The following is an 18,341-nucleotide window of genomic DNA, read 5'->3' as shown; positions in this document are numbered from 1 at the left end:
AGTTTTCCAGGAGTTCCCATTGTGGCTCAGTGGGTTAAGGACCCTGTGAGGATGTGGGTTCGACCCCTGGCCTCACTCAGTGGGTTAAGGATGTGGCATTGCTTGCGGCATAGTTTGCAGATGCGGCCACGGATTTCCGTGGCTATGGCGTAGGCTGCAACCGCAGCTCTGATTTGACGCCTAGGAACTTCCATATGCCGCAGGTTACCCTCAACAGAAATGAAAATGGGTCCCTGCTCATCTCTTCCACGTCCTGAAAGTCGCCGTCAACTTACAAGGAAGAAAACATTTTAAATGCTTTATTTTACGACCATTCCAAAAGGTATAAAGGTTGAAATGATGTTAAGGTGTCTGAGAGCTCTTCTTTTTCTTTCCTGGGCGAGGATGGACAGGAGAGTGAATTTCCAACGCAGGCAAACCATTAGAAACAAAGCATTTTGGGTCCCTGATGAAGTTTGAGCTCGCATAAGGCACTGGGGTGTCAGGGGGCTTCTCCGTAAAGCCAGCTGAGGCACCTGCAAGGAGGGGAGTGTCAGCCGGCCCTGGAAAGAGGTGTTCACTCAGGTGAAGGAGTTTCCGGAGGGACCCCCGCAGCCCTGCCCACTGCCCCCCACGCGTCAGCATCTTGGGCAGTGGCCACGGCCCCGTCTGCAATGCGCTGTGGTCCAGCCCCCATGTGATCTCCGATCTGCTCGGCTGTGCTCAGAGGAGCCCTGGCCAAGGCTGCTGCTGGCCCGAGCCCATCAGCCTGGCTGCCCTGTGGCCAAACAGCTCGGTTTCCAGTGTCCCCTCTGTTGCTCCCCGGTGACTCACCCACTGGGAGGTTCGAATTAAGCGGTGCTTGAGCCCGAAGGCTCTGGAGCCCGTTTGCCGGGATTGGAATCCCCGTGTCTCCTCTTCCCAGCTCTGGGGCTGGGGGGTGAGTTAATTAGCACTGCTCTTTCCCAGCTTTCTCGTCTGTAAGCTCGGAGGCACTCTGTGAATTGAGTGACTTTGAACGAGCAGAGCTGTACGCCTGTGCTCCTCAGACAGCAAGTGCTCAGCAAACCTGCCCAGGGTTCTTGCTTCCATATCCTCGAGTTCAGGTCCCTTGCTTAGTGACCGAATGTAGATATTGGTTTAATTGTTCAGGTCTTTAAGCTCCAAAGCGGTTTTGTTTTTTTGGGGGGGAGGGGGTTGGGTTTGGGTTTTTTTGTTTTTTTGTTTTTTGTGTTTTTTTTTGTCTTTTCTAAGGCCTCACCCTCCACATATGAAGGTTCCCAGGCTAGGGGTCTAATCAGAGCTGTAGCCGCCGGCCTATGCCACAGCCACAGCCATGCGGGATCCTTAACCCACTGAGCGAGGTCAGGGATGGAACTCGCCACCTCATGGTTCCTAGTTGGATTCGTTAACCACTGCGCCAAGGTGGGAACTCCTCCAAAGCTGTTTTTATTCTCAGGAAATCACTGTGAATATTTATCTGTTCATCTATCAAACATGTATTTTCTTTATTTACATTCCAGGCCTGGCTGGACCTAGCAATGAGAGATGAGATATGTATTCATGGAGCTTATAGTCTAGTGGGGAAGAAAGAGGGCAAATAAAAAATCTATCAAGACAAACCATGCTAAGGGCCATGAAGGAAAACACGGGACACAGGGCACAGGACACGGGACACAGGGCGCAGGGCACAGGGCACAGGGCACAGGACACAGGGCACCAAAGAAAATTCCACGGGGCCATTGACTGACTTAATTCTGTTTGGAAAGTGGTAGGCAGTTGTGCTCTGAGCAAAGAGCATTTAAAAGAGGCAGGCACACCGCGTAGGAGTTGGCAAGGATGTGGGTGGCAGGAGGAATGAATTCTCGCCGATGAAATCTGCAAGGAACTCTTCAGGCAGGAAGGAGCTTGGTGTGTGCGAGAAGCAGAGAACCCCCTGGGCCCAGGGTCGCCAGCGTGTGTGGATAGGAGTGGCCTGGAGAATAAGCAGTGGTCAGTCACCACACACCGTGGGGACTTCCTTTTTTAACCCAAGGTTTGAAAAGTTCTGAGTAGGGGAGAAATATGACTCGGGAGGTCTTATTGTGGCACAGCCAAAATGAATCTAATATCCATGAGGATGCAGGTTCGATCCCTGGCCTTGCTCAGTGGGTTAAGGATCCAGTGTTGCCATGAGCTGTGGTGTGGGTCATAGATATGCCTCAGATGCCATGTTGCCGTGGCTGTGGTGTAGGCTGGCAGCTGTAGCTATGATTCGATTCCTACCTTGGGAATGTCCATATGCCGCGAGTGTGGCCCTAAAATCCAAAAAAAGGAAAGGAAAGAAAGAAACAAGAAAAGAATTATGGTTCAAACTGTGGTGTGCCTACATGGGTTGGGAGGCACTAGCCGCTGAGAGCCTACTGGGGGCTATTTGCGTTGAGCACAGGTGAAAAGTGAGGGTGGTTTCAACCAGGTGGTGGCAGCGGAGTCAGAGGGAAGCAGGTGCCTGACTGTGCACTTTGTAAGGAAAGTTGACAAGACCCAGGAGGTGGAGCCAGGTGAAGAAGAGGAAGGGGAGAATTATGGCCTCTGTGGTCTGTCTTGAGCAAGTCGGTGGAGGGTGGCACCGTTTTACTGGGATTTGAGAAGAAATAGCAAGGACTTAATTGTGAACATTCATGCAGGTATTCGTGAGATAGGCATGTGGAGATACCCGGATATATAGTGGACTAAAAAAAAATTTTTTTAAAGAGAAGGCAGTCACTGGGTGGAATTCAAAGCCATTGGAGTGGATGAGTTGAGCAGGGCAAGAGCACAGTGTGAAAGATGAGGGGCCCGCTCAAAGCTTTGCCCTCCAACCTGCAGAGGAACGCGGGTAAAGAAGACACCAGCCAAGGAATGGCCCCTTGGGGGGCCAGCAAATGCTTCAAAAAGACAGACTGGCCTCCTGAGTCCAGAGCTGATGCATGTCGAGGCCGTCCAGGATGGTAAGCGTTTGAATGTGCTGTGGATTCGGGAATAAAAGCTCTTAGTCATTAGCGCCGTTTCTGTGAAATGGTTGGAGAAGAGACAGACCAGAGGGAATGGAAGGGAGGAAGCCCCACCGTCCGCATTCGAACCTGTCTTCTCTTCTGTGCTCTGCCCTGTATCGCTCCTTCTTTTTCTTGCCAAGAAGGTTGCAGCGGTGGCCGACATCGACTGTCTCATTTTCTAACCACCCACCCACCGCCTCCCTCCGCCCCAGCCAAGCCCGTGAAATGCATTGCCCACTTCCGGAAGGCATCGCTGGCCGTCTTCAGGAGCCGCTCCATCGTTCTGACGTCATTCGATGGTAGGAAAACAAAAATCCCTTCTGTTTTTTTATGAGGCATTTTCAGGTATCGGGTGCAGAGGTAAAAGTTCATAAGCACATACTCTTAATGAGCTAAGCGCGGGAGCGCTAGATAAATAAGAATGATTCGGTTTGACAATTGCAGGGGCGGAACACGGAGTCTTTGGTTGCATAGTCTAAGAAGAGTGAGTGTCTTTCCCCCTGTCTTCATGCCATGACAGGTAGCGTTCCCGTTCCTTGCCAGTTTCATGAACTTGGATTTTGACACATTCCTTTCCCACCTGGTCAAGAAAGTAGAGCGTATCCGAATACAAACAAGAGAAAGGGACGTTAATAGTATCAGGATCATTTTTGATGTATTCTTATTAATGAAAAAGGAAAATTGGGGAGTTCCCATTGTAGATTGAGGACTCCACGTTATCTTTGTGAGGATGCAGGTTTGATCCTTGGCCTTGCTCAGTGGGTTAAGGATCTGGTGCTGCTGTGGCTGTGGCATAGGTCGCAGATCTGTGGTGTAGGTTGCAGTGTATCTCTGTTTTGACCCCTCGCCTGGGAACTTCCGCATGCTGCAGGTGCATGCCAAAAAAAAGAAGGAAAAAAAAGAAAAACGAAAAATATTCACAAACTTCATAACTTTAGAGCTAGTACCAAATTCCTTGTGCTACAGCACAATCCTGATGAAAGAAGACTCGAAGGCCTCTCGGGTAGAGCTCGGGTAGTTGGGTATTGTGGGTAGTGAGGCTCCTACAGGAGGCGTAGACAAGGCATCTGACTTGTGAAGTGCCTTCTGTGCTCAGGAGCTTCAGTTTTATCCAAAAGAGTGAAGGGGAAGCCACAGGAAAAGGAAGACTTCTGGAGGCAAGGTTGAACATGACCCAGCAGCATGGAGGTGGGTGAAAGGAATGTTGTAGTGACCCTGGGGAAAGACGAGGATGGCCTGAGGTGGAAGAGCCGGCAGAGATGAAGGGAGCATATTTGGAAGAGAAGCAAGATTCTTTTTATTTTATTTTATTTTATTTTTTTGTCTTTTTGCTGTTTCTTGGGCCACTCCCGCGGCATATGGAGGTTCCCAGGCTAGGGGTCCAATCGGAGCCGTAGCCACTGGCCTATACCAGAGCCACAGCAACGTGGGATCCGAGCCGCGTCTGCAACCTACACCACAGCTCACGGCAACGCCGGATCGTCAACCCACTGAGCAAGGGCAGGGACCGAACCCGCAACCTCATGGTTCCTAGTCGGATTCGTTAACCACCGCGCCACGACGGGAACTCCGAGAAGCAAGATTCTTATACGAAAACTCTGTTTTTTTAATGGCCACATCCACAGTATATGGAGGTTCCTGGGCCAGGGATCCAACAGGTGCCTTCGCAGTGACTGGGGCTGCCACAGGCAGGTTCTGAACCCACAGTGCCACAGTGGGAACTCCTCTATGGGAAAACTCTTGGTGGTTTGCGTGTAGCACATGATCCCGTATCACTCGGTAAAGGGCTTCACTCTGTTTCCCTTTTGAGCTTCACGTCTTCTTTCCCTTGCGCTCCAGTTTACAGCAAGACAAGTTCGTTGCAGACAGAAATACCATTTTGGTGCTTTCTTTTCTCTTTACACTCCCTTTAAAAATTCTTCAGCTCTGTTGGCACCGACTTCTATCTCAGTGCTGATATCTCCCAGGGAACCTGCCGGAAGTCCAAAGTCAACACGAATGTGCAGCAGTTAGAGTGGGACGTCTTTCACCTTGGCCTTTGTACTAGCCAGCTTTCTAAATTTTCCTTTTTCCCTCTTGGGTACTAATTCTCCCTGTCACTCAGATTCCAGACTTTGCTTTAATTTAAAATTATACCCTTCTTCAGAAATTCCCTTTAACTAAGTCATATTTTTCTTAAAAAATACCCCTGAACTTCATCTTTGCTTCTGCTCTAGCCTTCCATCACTTACCACGATGCTTGGCATAGCACAGGCTCCTCGTATTGACTGATTGATTGACTGACAGTCTCCTTAAGTCTAGGGCCTCACATCTTTATGCCTGGACCGATGCCACGGGCTCCTAAGTCGGCTTTCACATGCTTGCTCCCTTTGCTGGGAATCCTTCTAACAGGTTCCTTTGCCGATCATATAATGTCCAAACCCCATACATGCACCCCACCTACCTGTGCAAATTTGCTAGAGCTGAAATAGGTCTCAGGGTGTGAGGCATGCTCAGGAGACCTGAGCATTCCTTCTTTCACTCTGCTGGCCTTTGGGGGGATTGTCCCCCCAGAAGGCTCGGAAGCATCATGCAAGGACCACTTGCTGGTGGACTCTTTTACCTAAACGTCAATCTTCATGCTTAGATTCTATGATTCTCTTCTCATTTCCTTCAAATATTATGCTTCTCCATCCCATTCGCACATTCCCTGCTCCACCAAAACACCCAGGTGGCCACCGTGTCCCCAGTTATTCACCCAGGGGTTATTCCTGGCCCCTCTCTCTAAGTCACCTCTTTGTGTACAATACAGTTCCTCTCTGGAGTCAGCGCTCTCCCATTCTACTGCCGATGCTACTGCCAACGCTGCTGTAAGAGACATCATTTTCCCCTTGCCTTCTTCCTCCTCTCCCAGTTTTACTGACATCAAATACACATAACCTGAAATTGACCATCCTAACTCTGTTCCTGTGTACAGTTCAGTAGTGTCAAGTCCAGTCATATCATTGTGCAACCGCTACCATCATCCATCCTGAGAACACTTTCCATCTTGCAAAACGGAAACTCTGTACCCATGAAATAATAACTTCCAGAGTTCCCGTGGTGGCTCAGCAGGTTAAGAATCTGAAACGGTACCCACGAGGATGCAGGTTCAATCCCTGGCCTCTCTCAGTGGGTTAAGGGTCTGGTGTTGCCACAGCCTTCGGCGTAGTTTGCAGATGTCGCTTGGATCTGGTATGGCTGTGGCTGCGGCTGTCTCCAGTGGCTGCAGCTCCATTTCGACCCCTGGCCCAGAAACTTCCACATGCTGCAGGTATGGCTGTAAAAAACAAAAAACAAAACAACTTACCGAAACACTCTTCCCGCAGCCCCCGGCAACCACATTCTACTCATCACCATTGTGTTACTATACACAATGAAATATTATTCAGTCTTTAAAAAGAAAAGGAAATCCTGCCATCTGCCATGAGGTGGATGAAACTGGAGGGCATCATGCTGAGTGAAATAAGACAGACACAGAAAGGTACATATTGTGTGATCTCACTTTAATTTTTCACTTGCCTTCTTACCTGGTCTCCTTAATTCCAGATTTGCCCTTTTCTCTAATTCATTATTTCTCTGTAGCTAGGGCTGCCGAATTATAGTTTGAAGGACAAAAACCTGCCTGTTGCTTGTTTTTGCAAGTAAAGTTGGTTGGAACACAGCCAAGCTCATTGGTGTATATTTATCTGGGGCAGCTTTTAGGCCACAGAGAAAGCAAAGAATAGTGGAACGCAGATTCGTATGGCTCAGAAGTATAAAACAGTCATTATCTGGCTCTTTATAGAAAAAGTTGGCTGACCCTTGATCTATAGTAACGAGCGAGTTTCCTAAAATCTCAGTATGATCACATTACTGCTTAGTTTAAAATCTTGCCATGATTTTTCTTTGGTCTTAAAGTAAATTCAAACAATTTACTAAAAAGAAGCCTAAATCGTGGATCCATCGTGATCTCATACAAGTTCCTTCCTTGAAGATGCTCTGTGCTACTGTTTCTGTGCGTTTCCAGTGGCCTGCCAACCTCCCTCTTGCATCCAAAATCTTTGTACATGTGATTCTTTCTGGCTTAAATGCTGTTCAGGCTCCTGTCCCCTTTTCTCTCCTCCCTTCCCCCCACTGTTACACTTCCAGCAAAATCTTACTCCTCTTTTGGTTCACAAGTTGTCTTTTCCTTGCAATTAGCTTCCCTGACCCTCTCAGTCTGATTTGGTTCCCGTGCTACACTCTTTCATGGCACTCTCAGTCTTATTATTCTTTTAAACAGCTTTATGGAGGCATAATTTGCCTCCCATACAATTTGCCCTTTGTAGGTACAGACTTTGATCATTTTAGTACATTTATCCTTGTGCACCCATCACAACCATCCCATTTTAGAACATGTCCATCACCTACAAAAATCCCTTCGTGCTTATTTGCAGTCAATTCCTGCTCTTACCTCCAGCTTTCGGCATCTCTAATCTGCGTTCTGTCTAAATATATCCTTTGGGAACATAGCACATAAGTGGAATAATATGTAGTCTTTAATATCTGGATTGAGTTACTGAGGATAATATTTTTGAAGTTCAGCCGCCTTGTAGCAGGCTTATTCTTTTCCACGGCTGCGTAGTATTCCCTTGCACATATGTCCCGCATTTCCTTTCCTCCCCACTCGATGGACATTTGCCTTGTTTCCAGTTTTGGGCTCTGATGAATAACGTTGCATTCACATGCATGTCGTGATCCAGCTGTCCCACTCCTGGACGGGTATCTGGAGAAAACCATAAGTCAAAAAGATACATGCACTTCTATGTTCACTGCAGCCCTATTTACAATAGCTGAGACATGGAAGCAACCTAAATGTCCATTGAAAGAGGAATGGATAAAGAAAATGAGGTATAGGTGTTCCTGTTGTGGCTCAGCAGGTTAAGAACCCAGTGTAGTCTCTGTGACGATGTAGGTTTGATCCCTAGCCTCACTCAGTTAATAATGCAGTGTTGCTATGGGAGTTCCCGTGGCGGCTCAGCAGTAATGAAGCTGACTAGTATCTATGAGGACACAGGGTCCATCCCTGGCCTCGCTCAGTGAGTTGAGGATCTGGTGTTGCTGTGAGCTAGGTGTAGTTCGCAGACATGGCTTGGATCTGGCATTGCTGTGGCTGTGGTGTAGGCCAACAGCTGCAGCTCTGATTGGACCCCTACCCTGGGAACTTCCATATGCCTCGGGGGTGACCCTAGAAAGACACACACACAAAAATGAATGCAGTGTTGCTGCAAGCTGCAACATGGTTTGCAGATGTGACTCAGATCTGGTGTGGCTGTGGCTGTGGCATAGGCCTGCAGCTGCAGCTCTGGTTCGACCCCCAATCCGGGACCTTCCATGTGCTGTGGGTGCACTGAAAGGAAAGAAATAAAAGAAGGATGTAGTACACATATACAATGGAATATTACTCAGCCGTAAAAATGAATAGGATGTTATTTGCACCACCATGGATGGATCTAGAAATGATCGTACTCGTGAAGTGAGTCAGACAAAGAAAGACAAACATCATAGGGTATCGCTTATGTATGGCACCTAAAAAAGTGATACAAATAGGCTTATTTACAAAACAGAAACCGACTCACAGATCTTGAAAACAAACGTATGGTTGCCAAAAGGAAATGCCAGAGGGGAGGTACAGATGGGGGGTGGGGATTGGCATGGGCTCACGTTTGCATGTGGAATAAATGGTCAAGGGGGACCTGCTGCAAAGCACGGAGAACTCCACCCCAAATTCTGACTACCCCGTATGGGGAAAGAGTCTGAGAAAAATGGCTGTGTGTGCATGTGTAACCGCACCACTTTGCGGTGAGCAGAAGTTATCACAACATTATGAATCAACTATACTTCAATAAAAGTGTAAAAGAAAAATATTTATCAGATTTCTGTGGGCACTGGACTAAGGAGTAAAGAAATCATAGAATTCGGGCCTTCCCAGTTGTGGCTCAGTGGTAACGAATCTGACTCATATCCATGAGGGTGAGGGTTCTTCCCTGGCCTTGCTCAGTGGGTTAAGCATCCGGAGCTGCCGCGCCGTGACCTGCGGCGTGGGTCGCAGACTTGGCTTGGATCCCACGTTGCTGTCACTGTGGTGTAGGCCTGCAGCTGTAGCCCCCGTTGGACCCCTAGCCCGGGAACTTGCATTTGCTGTGGCAGGTAGGGCCCTGAAAACCTAAAAAAAAAAAAAAGGAGAGAAAAGGAATCATAGCATTCATTTGGCAGTGACGAATCATATGTACTATGAGATTTCTGGAGAAGGTGATAATTTCTGCTGCGTGAGGAACAACATTTCCTGTCAGCACCTGCCTAACACTCGATGTTTTCTGCAAGAAATCCCACGAGTAGGATCAAGTTGTGTCTCCCAAATGTTGCTCTATCTATGGAAATTCCCACCGTTCTTTTCCCATATTGTGCTTTATTTAGACAAAAATAACATGAAACCCGTCCCTGTTTTGCTCATTCGACTGTCAAAATACTGAATGGCTATTACACTCAGCGGGAAAGCTGTCCCGTAACATATGTGACGGTTACAATATTTTTCAAGAAGTGGACATGCATGGTATGTGCATGTGTACAAGTATATGCGGATGGAGCAGTAGGACAAGGTAGGAAGAACTTGGACCACAGAGATAATTACCTGCGGTGGGTAGCGTATGATCAGGGTATGATAGGCAGGGTGGTGAGAATGTTTACTTCTTCTATTATGTCATTTAAAAAAACGGGTAATGTGTGACTCCTTTACATTTTTAAACATTTAACTGCATGTAGAGAATAGAGGACGGAGGATGAGAAGGAGAGCAAGAAGAGCAGAGGGCGTCTCAATGAACGATGATGCTGGCTTGCACCAGAGTGACAGGGCAATGAAGATGGAGAGAAAGAATAGATTTAGGATGCGTGTGCAGGTACAGACAAGGGGGGTTAGTGACTGTAAAGGGTACAGGCAGCAAAAGGAAAGAGTGAAACAAAGGAGGCATCCTGGGTTTTAGGCTTCAGAACCTGGGTGGCTGGTGTTACTGTTCTTACCGTTCAGCGTGGTGCATCAGGCAGCTCCGAGGCTCCACGATGGTGACAGCATAGCACCCATTCATCCATTTTCAACCATTGAGTGCTTGCTGTATACCGGGGCAGGGTTCTGGGGATTCCAGAGGAACAAAACCAAGTCCCAGTCTCATGAAGCTTAGTGACGAGGGGTTAGACAAGAAATAAACAAGTAAATATTTAAAAAGCCACAGTATATATTTTATACAGACACAGTAGATATTGCTATTCAGCAGACCACAAACTCGAGGGCAAGACAATGGCCCGTCCTATGCGTGATTGAAATGAGGACGTGCCAAGACAGAGGTGTTTTTTTGTTTTTTGTTTTTCTTTTTTGGCATCCCCGTGGCGTATGGAAGTTCCAGTTCCTGGGCCGTGGATCAGATCTGAGCCACAGCTCCCACTAAACACGGCAGCTTCAGCAACACTGGATTCTTAACCCACTGTGCTGGGCTGGGTGTTGATCCAGCATCCCAGCGCTGCAGGGACGCCACCAATCCCGTTGCACCACAGTAGGAACTCCCAAGACAGGATTTTTGACCAAGGTTCCTTGGAAGACAGGAGTTGGAGGGAATTGAAAAGTGCTTTGTGTTCTGGATTGATACGTCTTGGGGCACAATTTTTGTTTTCTCACTAGTCATTGAATGACTTACATAATTTCCGAGGCAGAATCTCTTTATGGCACTATTGACAAATATTTCAATGATCAATTTTATTAATAAATTTAGATAAACACACACGGACAGTAGCCCTTACTGATCAGCCTCAAATGCCATTCGCTAGCTGAACTCATTCCCTAAGAATTCTGAAGAATCATTTCCAACATACCTTTAAGTTAGTCATGCTATCTATGCCGTATTTGTTTATCTTCATGTCTAGGAGAATTAGAATGTCATGGAGAATGGAACGATTAATAGGATGCTGTGAGATGCACCACCTGCTGCCTCAAGGAGGCAGGAAACAAAAGACAAGCCCTCCGTAACGGTTCTTTCTCAGAAGCCTGTAGACCCCTTCACATGCCTTCCGAACGGTCACTGATCTGCCTTTGAATGGATTTTGTTGGGGTATCAGGTGTGAATGTTCTAAAAGAAGTGGGTCCCTCCCTGCCCCAGGGTTTGAACCCCACCTGGTACCCATGGCTACTAGCTCTTTCCAGTAGATGGTTTAGGAATGACCCATCAGGGCTGGAATAGCCACTTGGACTCGTCATGGCTGGCCAGTGGATACACTGGAAAATCTGCGTCTAGGCTTCTGAGGCATGGCCCTTTCTGCTTTCTTTCCTGCTTTTGAGAGAGGGAACAAGGAAATCATGGCTGACACTTCAGCAGTGCGTCCTGTGACCATAAGGAGAAAGCATGATAATTTGGGCCGCTGGCCCAGAACCCTGGCTTTGTGGAGCTGCTGGAAGTTGAGCTGCTCCCAATTTCTAGTTAGGTGAGTCAACTCTTTGGAAGTTCCTGTTGTGGCTCAGCGGTAACAAGCCTGACTAGTATCCATGAGGATGCGGGTTGGATCCCTGGCCTTGCTCAGTGGGTGAAGGGTCTGGCCATTGCCATGAGCTGTGGTGTAGGTGCAGACACAGCTCGGACCCTGTGTGGCTGTGGCTGTGGTGTAGGCCCACTGCTGTAGCTCTGATTCAACTCCTAACTATGGAACTTCCATATGCCGCAGGTGCAGCCCTAAAAGCAAAAAAAAAAAAAAGGAAAAACATATTCTTATGTTAAGTAACTTTATTCAATTATTTTGTTGTTGTCGTTGCCGTGTGTTTAAAGCAGAAAAATATCCTGATACGGGGGAAAAAATATTCGGTCTTAATCTTCCTAGAATCTTACGGTATGTACAGCCACAGGATTTAAAAAGTCACCACGATTTTCATGATTCCTCCAAAAGTGACAAGAACAAACCCACACTGTTTCTTATATAGTTTGAGATTCTGTTTTTTGGTGCATTCAGGTTTGTGACTATTGGTTCTTAGAGAATTTTTTCTTTTATTATTTTGGAGTATGTGTCTTTATGTAGGAGTTTCTCACCTTACTTATATTTATCTAATACCAGTACAAATATTTTTTCACTAGCCTTCTTTCAGTATGTATTTTCCTGGTATATCTTTTAACAGATTATTCTTGGATTCTTGTTGACTGTTTGTGGGGTTTTTTTTCTTTTTCTTTCTAGAGCTGTGCCTGCAGCATATGGAAGTTCCCCGGGTAGAATAGGAGCTGCAGCTGCAGCCTACACCACAGCAACTCCAAATCTGAGCCACATCTGTGTCCTAGGCTGCAGCTTGCAGCAACACTGGCTCCTTAACCCACTGAGCCAGGCCAGGCATCAAACCCCATCCTCATGGACACTAGTCAGGTTCTTAACCTGCTGAGCCACAGCAGGAACTCCTTGTTTATTTGTTTTTAGTGTGTTTCACGTAAGCAGCATAGAAATGTATATTGACCTTGTTTTCATTTTTCCAATCCAACTAAATAATGTGTTATTTGATGAATGAGTTCAATTCATTTCTACTCAGTATGATTATAGAGACACTATATAGTCCATCTGAGATAGAATTTTTTCTGCCATCTTATTTTGTACTTTCTGTTTATGTTTTTTTACCCTCCTGTTCTTTTCCTACTTTTTGTGATTAAAGAAATTTGTTCACTTTTACCACCCTGCTAATTTCAAAGTTATAGCTTGTATTTATATTTTAGTAGTTATCTTTTAATTTTTACCATAAACATTTAACTTTGTATTCTAATAAAATATAACATAATTCGGTATCTGTATTTATTCCCCTAAAGAAAACCAAATATTTTAACACACGTAACCTTTTCAAATTCTTCCCTCGGGTCCCCCGATATTATTACCCTGAGTTTTTGACTAATGCAAACACTGGGTCTTATTCATATTGCTGTTATGTTTTTGGTGAGTAATTAATTAAATTTATAACTCTCTTTTACCATTGGCTTTGAATAGCATTGCTTCCTATCATCATATTCCTTCCTTTCGGTTGATTTTTCTTCCTGCAAAATTTCATTTATTTGTAATTTTGGGGTGAAGGTCCGTTGGTGGTGATCTGGTTTTGTTTGTGAACAACCAAAAATGACTTTATTTTGTTCTCACTGCTTGATAATAGTTTATTGACGATAGAGCTGGCAATAGCCTCCCTTCCCCCCCCATCTCCCCTTCCTCCTCCTCCTCCCCTGCTCCTCCGTGAAAGCTCTGACTTCCTAGACTTCTGGCCTCAGTTACTGCTTGCAAGAAACCTACCATCTCCATTTTGATGGGTAATTGGTCTCTCCTCTCTGTTAGATTTTAACACTTTACTTTTATCTTTGAAGTTTTATAGTTTCACCAGATCAGCTGAATTGTAGGTATTCTGGCTTCACAAGGCACACTTTCTGGGAAGACTCACGTCTTTCTAAATTCTGCGCAATTTAGTTTTTCTCTGACGCCTGCTTCGTTACCCTTTCCCCTATCACACGTGTCTGCACTTCCTCTCGGGTGAGAGATGGCGTTTCTCAAGACGGCATGGCAGTGCCCCTACCTCTGCCCAAGATCTGTTACAGGGCAGCCCCTACTGAAAACAGCCTGTTATTGAGGCAGGCGGAAGGGGCTCAGCACCAGCCCCGCCGCAGGTGTGCGGATCAGATGGGCGCCGTCTACCCCGAGGGAGGAGCTACCTGCTGGCCGCTCTCAAGGCAAAAGGCCTTCTGCACTCACTGCAGCTGAATCCGGGTGGTCTGTGGGCCTTCGCGGGCCCGCAGGTTTCGTCCCCTGCACCTCCCTGTTCTACGCCTGCAGTGGAACGTTCCAGCCCTCCAGTTTGGCTGAACTGCAGGTGCTTGGTCAGCCAGGGGGGTGGGGGAGCGTGGGAGCCTGGTCTCCCGCGGTCTTCTTTCCAGCCCCTGCTGCTGGCACACATCCTCTGCCCTCCTTCCTCCAAGGCCTGCTCTTTTTGCTTCTTAATAGCCTTTTCTTCTCTTAAAAACCTTCCTCTTGCATATCAAAAATGTTGGCTCTCAAAAGTTTTGTTTCTGGATCTGGGATCAAGAGCTTATTTTGGAAGTTAAAACGCGGATCGCTGGAACACTGACGAGTTCTTTCTCTCTGGGTTTAAACTGTCCTCCTTCTCCTTCAGCTCCTGTGGGAGCCGTGCAAGAGAAGAAAAGAGAAGCCTGTGTTTTACGAAGCTTTCTTGCCCTGGAATTTCAGATGCATGGGCACAGGGCCTGGCCTATAGTGTGTGTGCGGTACGTGTTCTCGTACACGTACTTCCCCATTTTCATCTACTTGTTGCCGTCTTCATCGGTTGTAAGTGCACCGTTCAGTGGTATCAAGTATCTTCACATTGTTAGGACTTTTGCATCTTGCACGCCTGAAACTCTGTGCCCTGTGAAACAACTCCCCATTTCCCCTGGCAACTGCCATCCTACTTTTTCTCTCTGTGATTCCATGTACTCTCAGTGCTTTATATAAATGGGACCATACAGTGTCTGTCTTTTTTTTGTCTGCCATGTTTCACCAGCATAATGGCCTCAGGGTTCATCCGTGTTGAGGCATGGGTCAGGATTTCCTTCCTTTTCAGGGCTGAATAGTATTTTATTGCATATATACATCACATTTTTCTTTATTCAGTCATCTATTTTTTTTTCCTTTTTGCTTTTTAGGACTGCACCTGCTGCATATGGAAGTTCCCAGGCAAGGGGTTGAATCAGAGGTACAGCTGCCAGTCGACGCCATAGCCATAGAAACTGAGGATCCAAGCCACATCTGTGACCTACATCACAGCTCATACCAACACTGGATCCTTAACCCACTGCATGAGGCCGGGGATTGAACCCACATCCTCCCTTCGTTGAGTTTGTTACTGCTGAGCCACAAGGGGAAACCCCTGGGGAAGGATTCGTGGGTCACTTTTGCCTCGTGCAAATATCTCTCTGAGACCCTGCTTTCAATTCTTTTTCTTTTTCTTTTTCTTTTTTTTTTTGGCTGTGCCTGCAGCATGCAGAAATTCCTGGGCCGGGGATTGAACCCCTGCCATAGCGGCAGTCCAAGCCACAGCAGTGACAGTGCTGGATTCTTAACTGCTAGGCCACCAGTGAACTCCCAGTTCTTTTGGGTAAATACACAGAAGTAGAATTGCTGGGTCATATGGTAATTCTATTTTTATTTATTTAAGGAGCTGCTATAATGCTACACTGCTTTCACAGCAGCTGCTCCGTTTTACATTCCCACAAACCGTACACAAAATCTCTGGTTTCTCCACTTTCTTGCTAACCCTTCAAACCTTGTTATTTTCTGTTTTGTTTTGTTTTAAACTAGTAGTCATCCTCATGGGTGTGAGGTGATAACTCACTGCGATTTTTTCTTTTTTTTTTTTGGCCAAGCCTGCAGCATGCGGAAGTTCCCGGGCCAGGGATTGAACCCGCACCACAGAGTGGACCAAGCCTCTGCAGCGGCAACGTTGGATCCTTAACCTGCTGTGCCACAAGAGAACTCCTCATTGTGATTTTCTTTAAATTGATTTCATTTTATTTTTTTATCGAAGTATAGTTGATTTTAATGTTTCAGATACACAACAGAGTGTGTTACACATGTGTGTTTGCGTGTGTATGTGTATAACACATACATTCATGTACATACAATCTTAATAATCAGTAAAGAAAAGAATACCATTGTGTAGCCTGCCAAGATCAGGACAAAAATTTGGTATTTTCCTCTCCATCCCACCCTTGCTTTTTAAACCATCAAAAATGTAACCCAAGTACCCCATTGCTGGCAAGGGTGCCATGAACGGGGACTGTCAGCCGTGGTGATTAGCAACACGTTAATCTGCCAAGAACCTGTCTTGGAAAGGCACCCGGCTGTGTGAGCTGTCCCTGCGGACAGACCGATGTGAACCCAGTCCCCTCCCCATCCACAGAGGGCCCTGGTCAAATACTTACCTTCTCTAAGGCTGAATTTCCTCTTCCGTTAAAACGAACATGATCGTGATGCCTGATTTAGAAGAGTTCTTGTTTAGGACTAAGAAGAAAATGATTACTACAGGGATTCTAAATGAAGGAACAAACAGGGAGTTCCCGTCGTGGCGCAGTGGTGAGCGAATCCGACTAGGAACCATGAGGTTGTGGGTTCGATCCCTGGCCTCGCTCAGTGGGTTAAGGATCCGGCGTTGCCGTGAGCTGTGGTGTAGGTTGCATATGCGGCTCGGATCCCGTGTTGCTGTGGCTCTGGTGTAGGCCAGTGGCTACAGCTTTGATTCAATCCCTAGCCTGGGAACCTCCATATGCTACAGCAGCAGCCCTAAAAAAGACCAGAAAAAAAAAGAAACAAACAAACAAATCAAACAAATCTAGAAAAAATAAAGTATGTATTTTAAATCACTCATATTTTAAAAATTTGGAAATCACTTAAATGTCCACCAATAAGAGCCATTGAGCATGTGACCGAACAGCTTTTTGGTAGAATGTTTCGCAGCCATTAAACAAACACTTATGAAGATTATGCAGCAAATAAAAAGAACATAAATACCTAAACAGCATAAACTAAAACAATGTATTTATAGCACGATTTCAACATATAAAATATGAATATGAAAGAAATAAGGACGAGAGCTCACACAATGATGAAAGAAAGGTTGAGTTATACGTCTTTCCTATTGTTTTCTATTACATTAGTATATTGCTCTTTAAAACACAATTGCATTATTAATTACTTTTATTTTTCCTATTTATGAAAAAATAGTTACTTTAGAGAATGCAGAAAATCCTGAATAAAAAAATTAAAGTTACCCATGATTCTGCCACTTGTATTTTAATTTCTATTGCTTCATACTTTTTAATTAGCATCGCGTGAGCTTCAGTATCCCTCAGTCCTTTCTTAGGCTGCTTTTGCATCTCTTCTTTATCTTTGATCTTTCAATTCAAACCTATTCTCCCTTTTCTCAGGAGCTGTAAATTCCTGTCTCATTGAAAGCACCAAGAAGCCCTTTTTTGAAATGTCCTTGTGCTTCCTGTCAAAAATAATTTTCAGAGGTGAACTGTGCCTCCAAAACTTACAGATAAAAATACTCTTTTTCTTTGTGATGCCCTGTGTGTTTTCTCCTTCCATGTCACTGTCTGCTTGTTTCCTCCTTCATTATCTTGCCTCCCTTCCTTTCTTTTTCTTTCTTTCCTTCTTCCTCCCTTCCTTCCTTCCTTCTTTTTTTTAATTGAGGTTTAGCTGATGAACAGTGTTATGTAATTTTCAGGTATACACCATAGTGACTCACAATTTTAAAGGTTATCGTCTGTGTATAATTATTATAAAATATTGGCTCTGTTCCCTGTGTTGTACAACATATTCTTACTTTGCAATATTGTTTATTTATTTTAAAATGTCTATTGAAATATAGTGGATTTACAATGTTGCATTAATGTCTGGCCTGCGACAAAGTGATTCAGTTATACTGAATTCGGTGATTCAGTTTTTTAGGCTCTTTTCCATTATAGATTGTTACAGGATATGGAATAGAGTTCTATAGTATACTGTATAGTCCATACGGTAGGTGGGTCCTTGTTAGTTGTCTCTTCTGTGTACAGTGGTGTGTGTCGGTTCAGCCCAAACTCCTAATTTATCCCTCCTTCCCCTTTCCCCTTTGGTAACCATGAGCTTGCTTTCTATGTCTGTGTGTCTATTTCTGTTTTGTCAATAAAGTTATTCGTATCATTTTTAATTTCACATAGAAACAATACCATATATTTGCCTTTCTCTGACTTTCTTAGCATGCTACTCTCTAGGTCCGTCCACATTGCTGCAGATGGCATTATTTCATTCCTTTTTATAGCAGAGTAATATCCCATCGCATATGCATACCACATCCCCTTTATCCATTCCTCTGTCAAAGGACACTTAGCGGAGAAAAAGGAACCCTCCTGGACCATTGATGAGAATGTAAATTGGTGCAGCCACTGTGGAAAACAGTGCAGAGGTCCTGTAAAAAACTAAAAATAGAGTTACCATGTGATCCAGCAGTCCCATTCCCTGGCATAGATCTGAAGAAGACCATAATTCGAAAAGATACATGCACCTCGATGTTCACAGCAGCATGATTTAATTGTCCTTTAATAATAGGAGACCCACCCAGACCCCTGCACTTGAATCTTCGTAGACTCCTCCAGACGGAGCGCACTAGGGGAGGGAGGGCAGTGTTGTCAGAGCCTCTGCAGCAGGCATTGCTCCTGTTCTGTTCGTCTGAAATCAAGAGGAATATCCATTCACCTGCTCTTTGCCCCGTTCCCTCAGCCTTAG

At 45.5% G+C, this 18,341-nt stretch overlaps 1 protein-coding gene across 7 annotated transcripts in view; it reads left to right on the top strand.

The window, feature by feature from the left end:
* The window catches only part of LOC125117727 (uncharacterized), a 52,255-nt gene that overhangs the window by 21,383 nt on the left and 12,531 nt on the right, over window positions 1-18,341 (top strand). For 2 of the 7 annotated variants that reach the window (XR_007132707.1, XR_007132703.1), the window contains 2 exons: window positions 2,827-2,948; window positions 3,137-3,292. The exons of 1 other annotated variant lie outside the window; for it this stretch is intronic. Coding sequence is in view for 3 of the 6 variants with exons in the window: in XM_047763787.1 (XP_047619743.1) it covers window positions 2,827-2,948; window positions 3,137-3,292; window positions 14,191-14,407 (495 nt within the window). In the remaining 3 variants the exon portion in view is untranslated. Of the gene's footprint in view, window positions 1-203; window positions 347-2,826; window positions 2,949-3,133; window positions 3,293-3,513; window positions 3,672-14,190; window positions 14,660-18,341 lie in introns of those variants that run through there. 4 more of the 7 variants (XM_047763787.1, XM_047763789.1, XM_047763790.1 and 1 more) reach the window with 4 other exon arrangements.

This window comes from Phacochoerus africanus, chromosome 16 (genome assembly GCF_016906955.1).
Source record: "Phacochoerus africanus isolate WHEZ1 chromosome 16, ROS_Pafr_v1, whole genome shotgun sequence".
NCBI lineage: Eukaryota > Metazoa > Chordata > Mammalia > Artiodactyla > Suidae > Phacochoerus > Phacochoerus africanus.
Note: the sequence above shows the minus strand (reverse complement) of the source record. Positions and strands in the feature narration are given on the sequence as shown.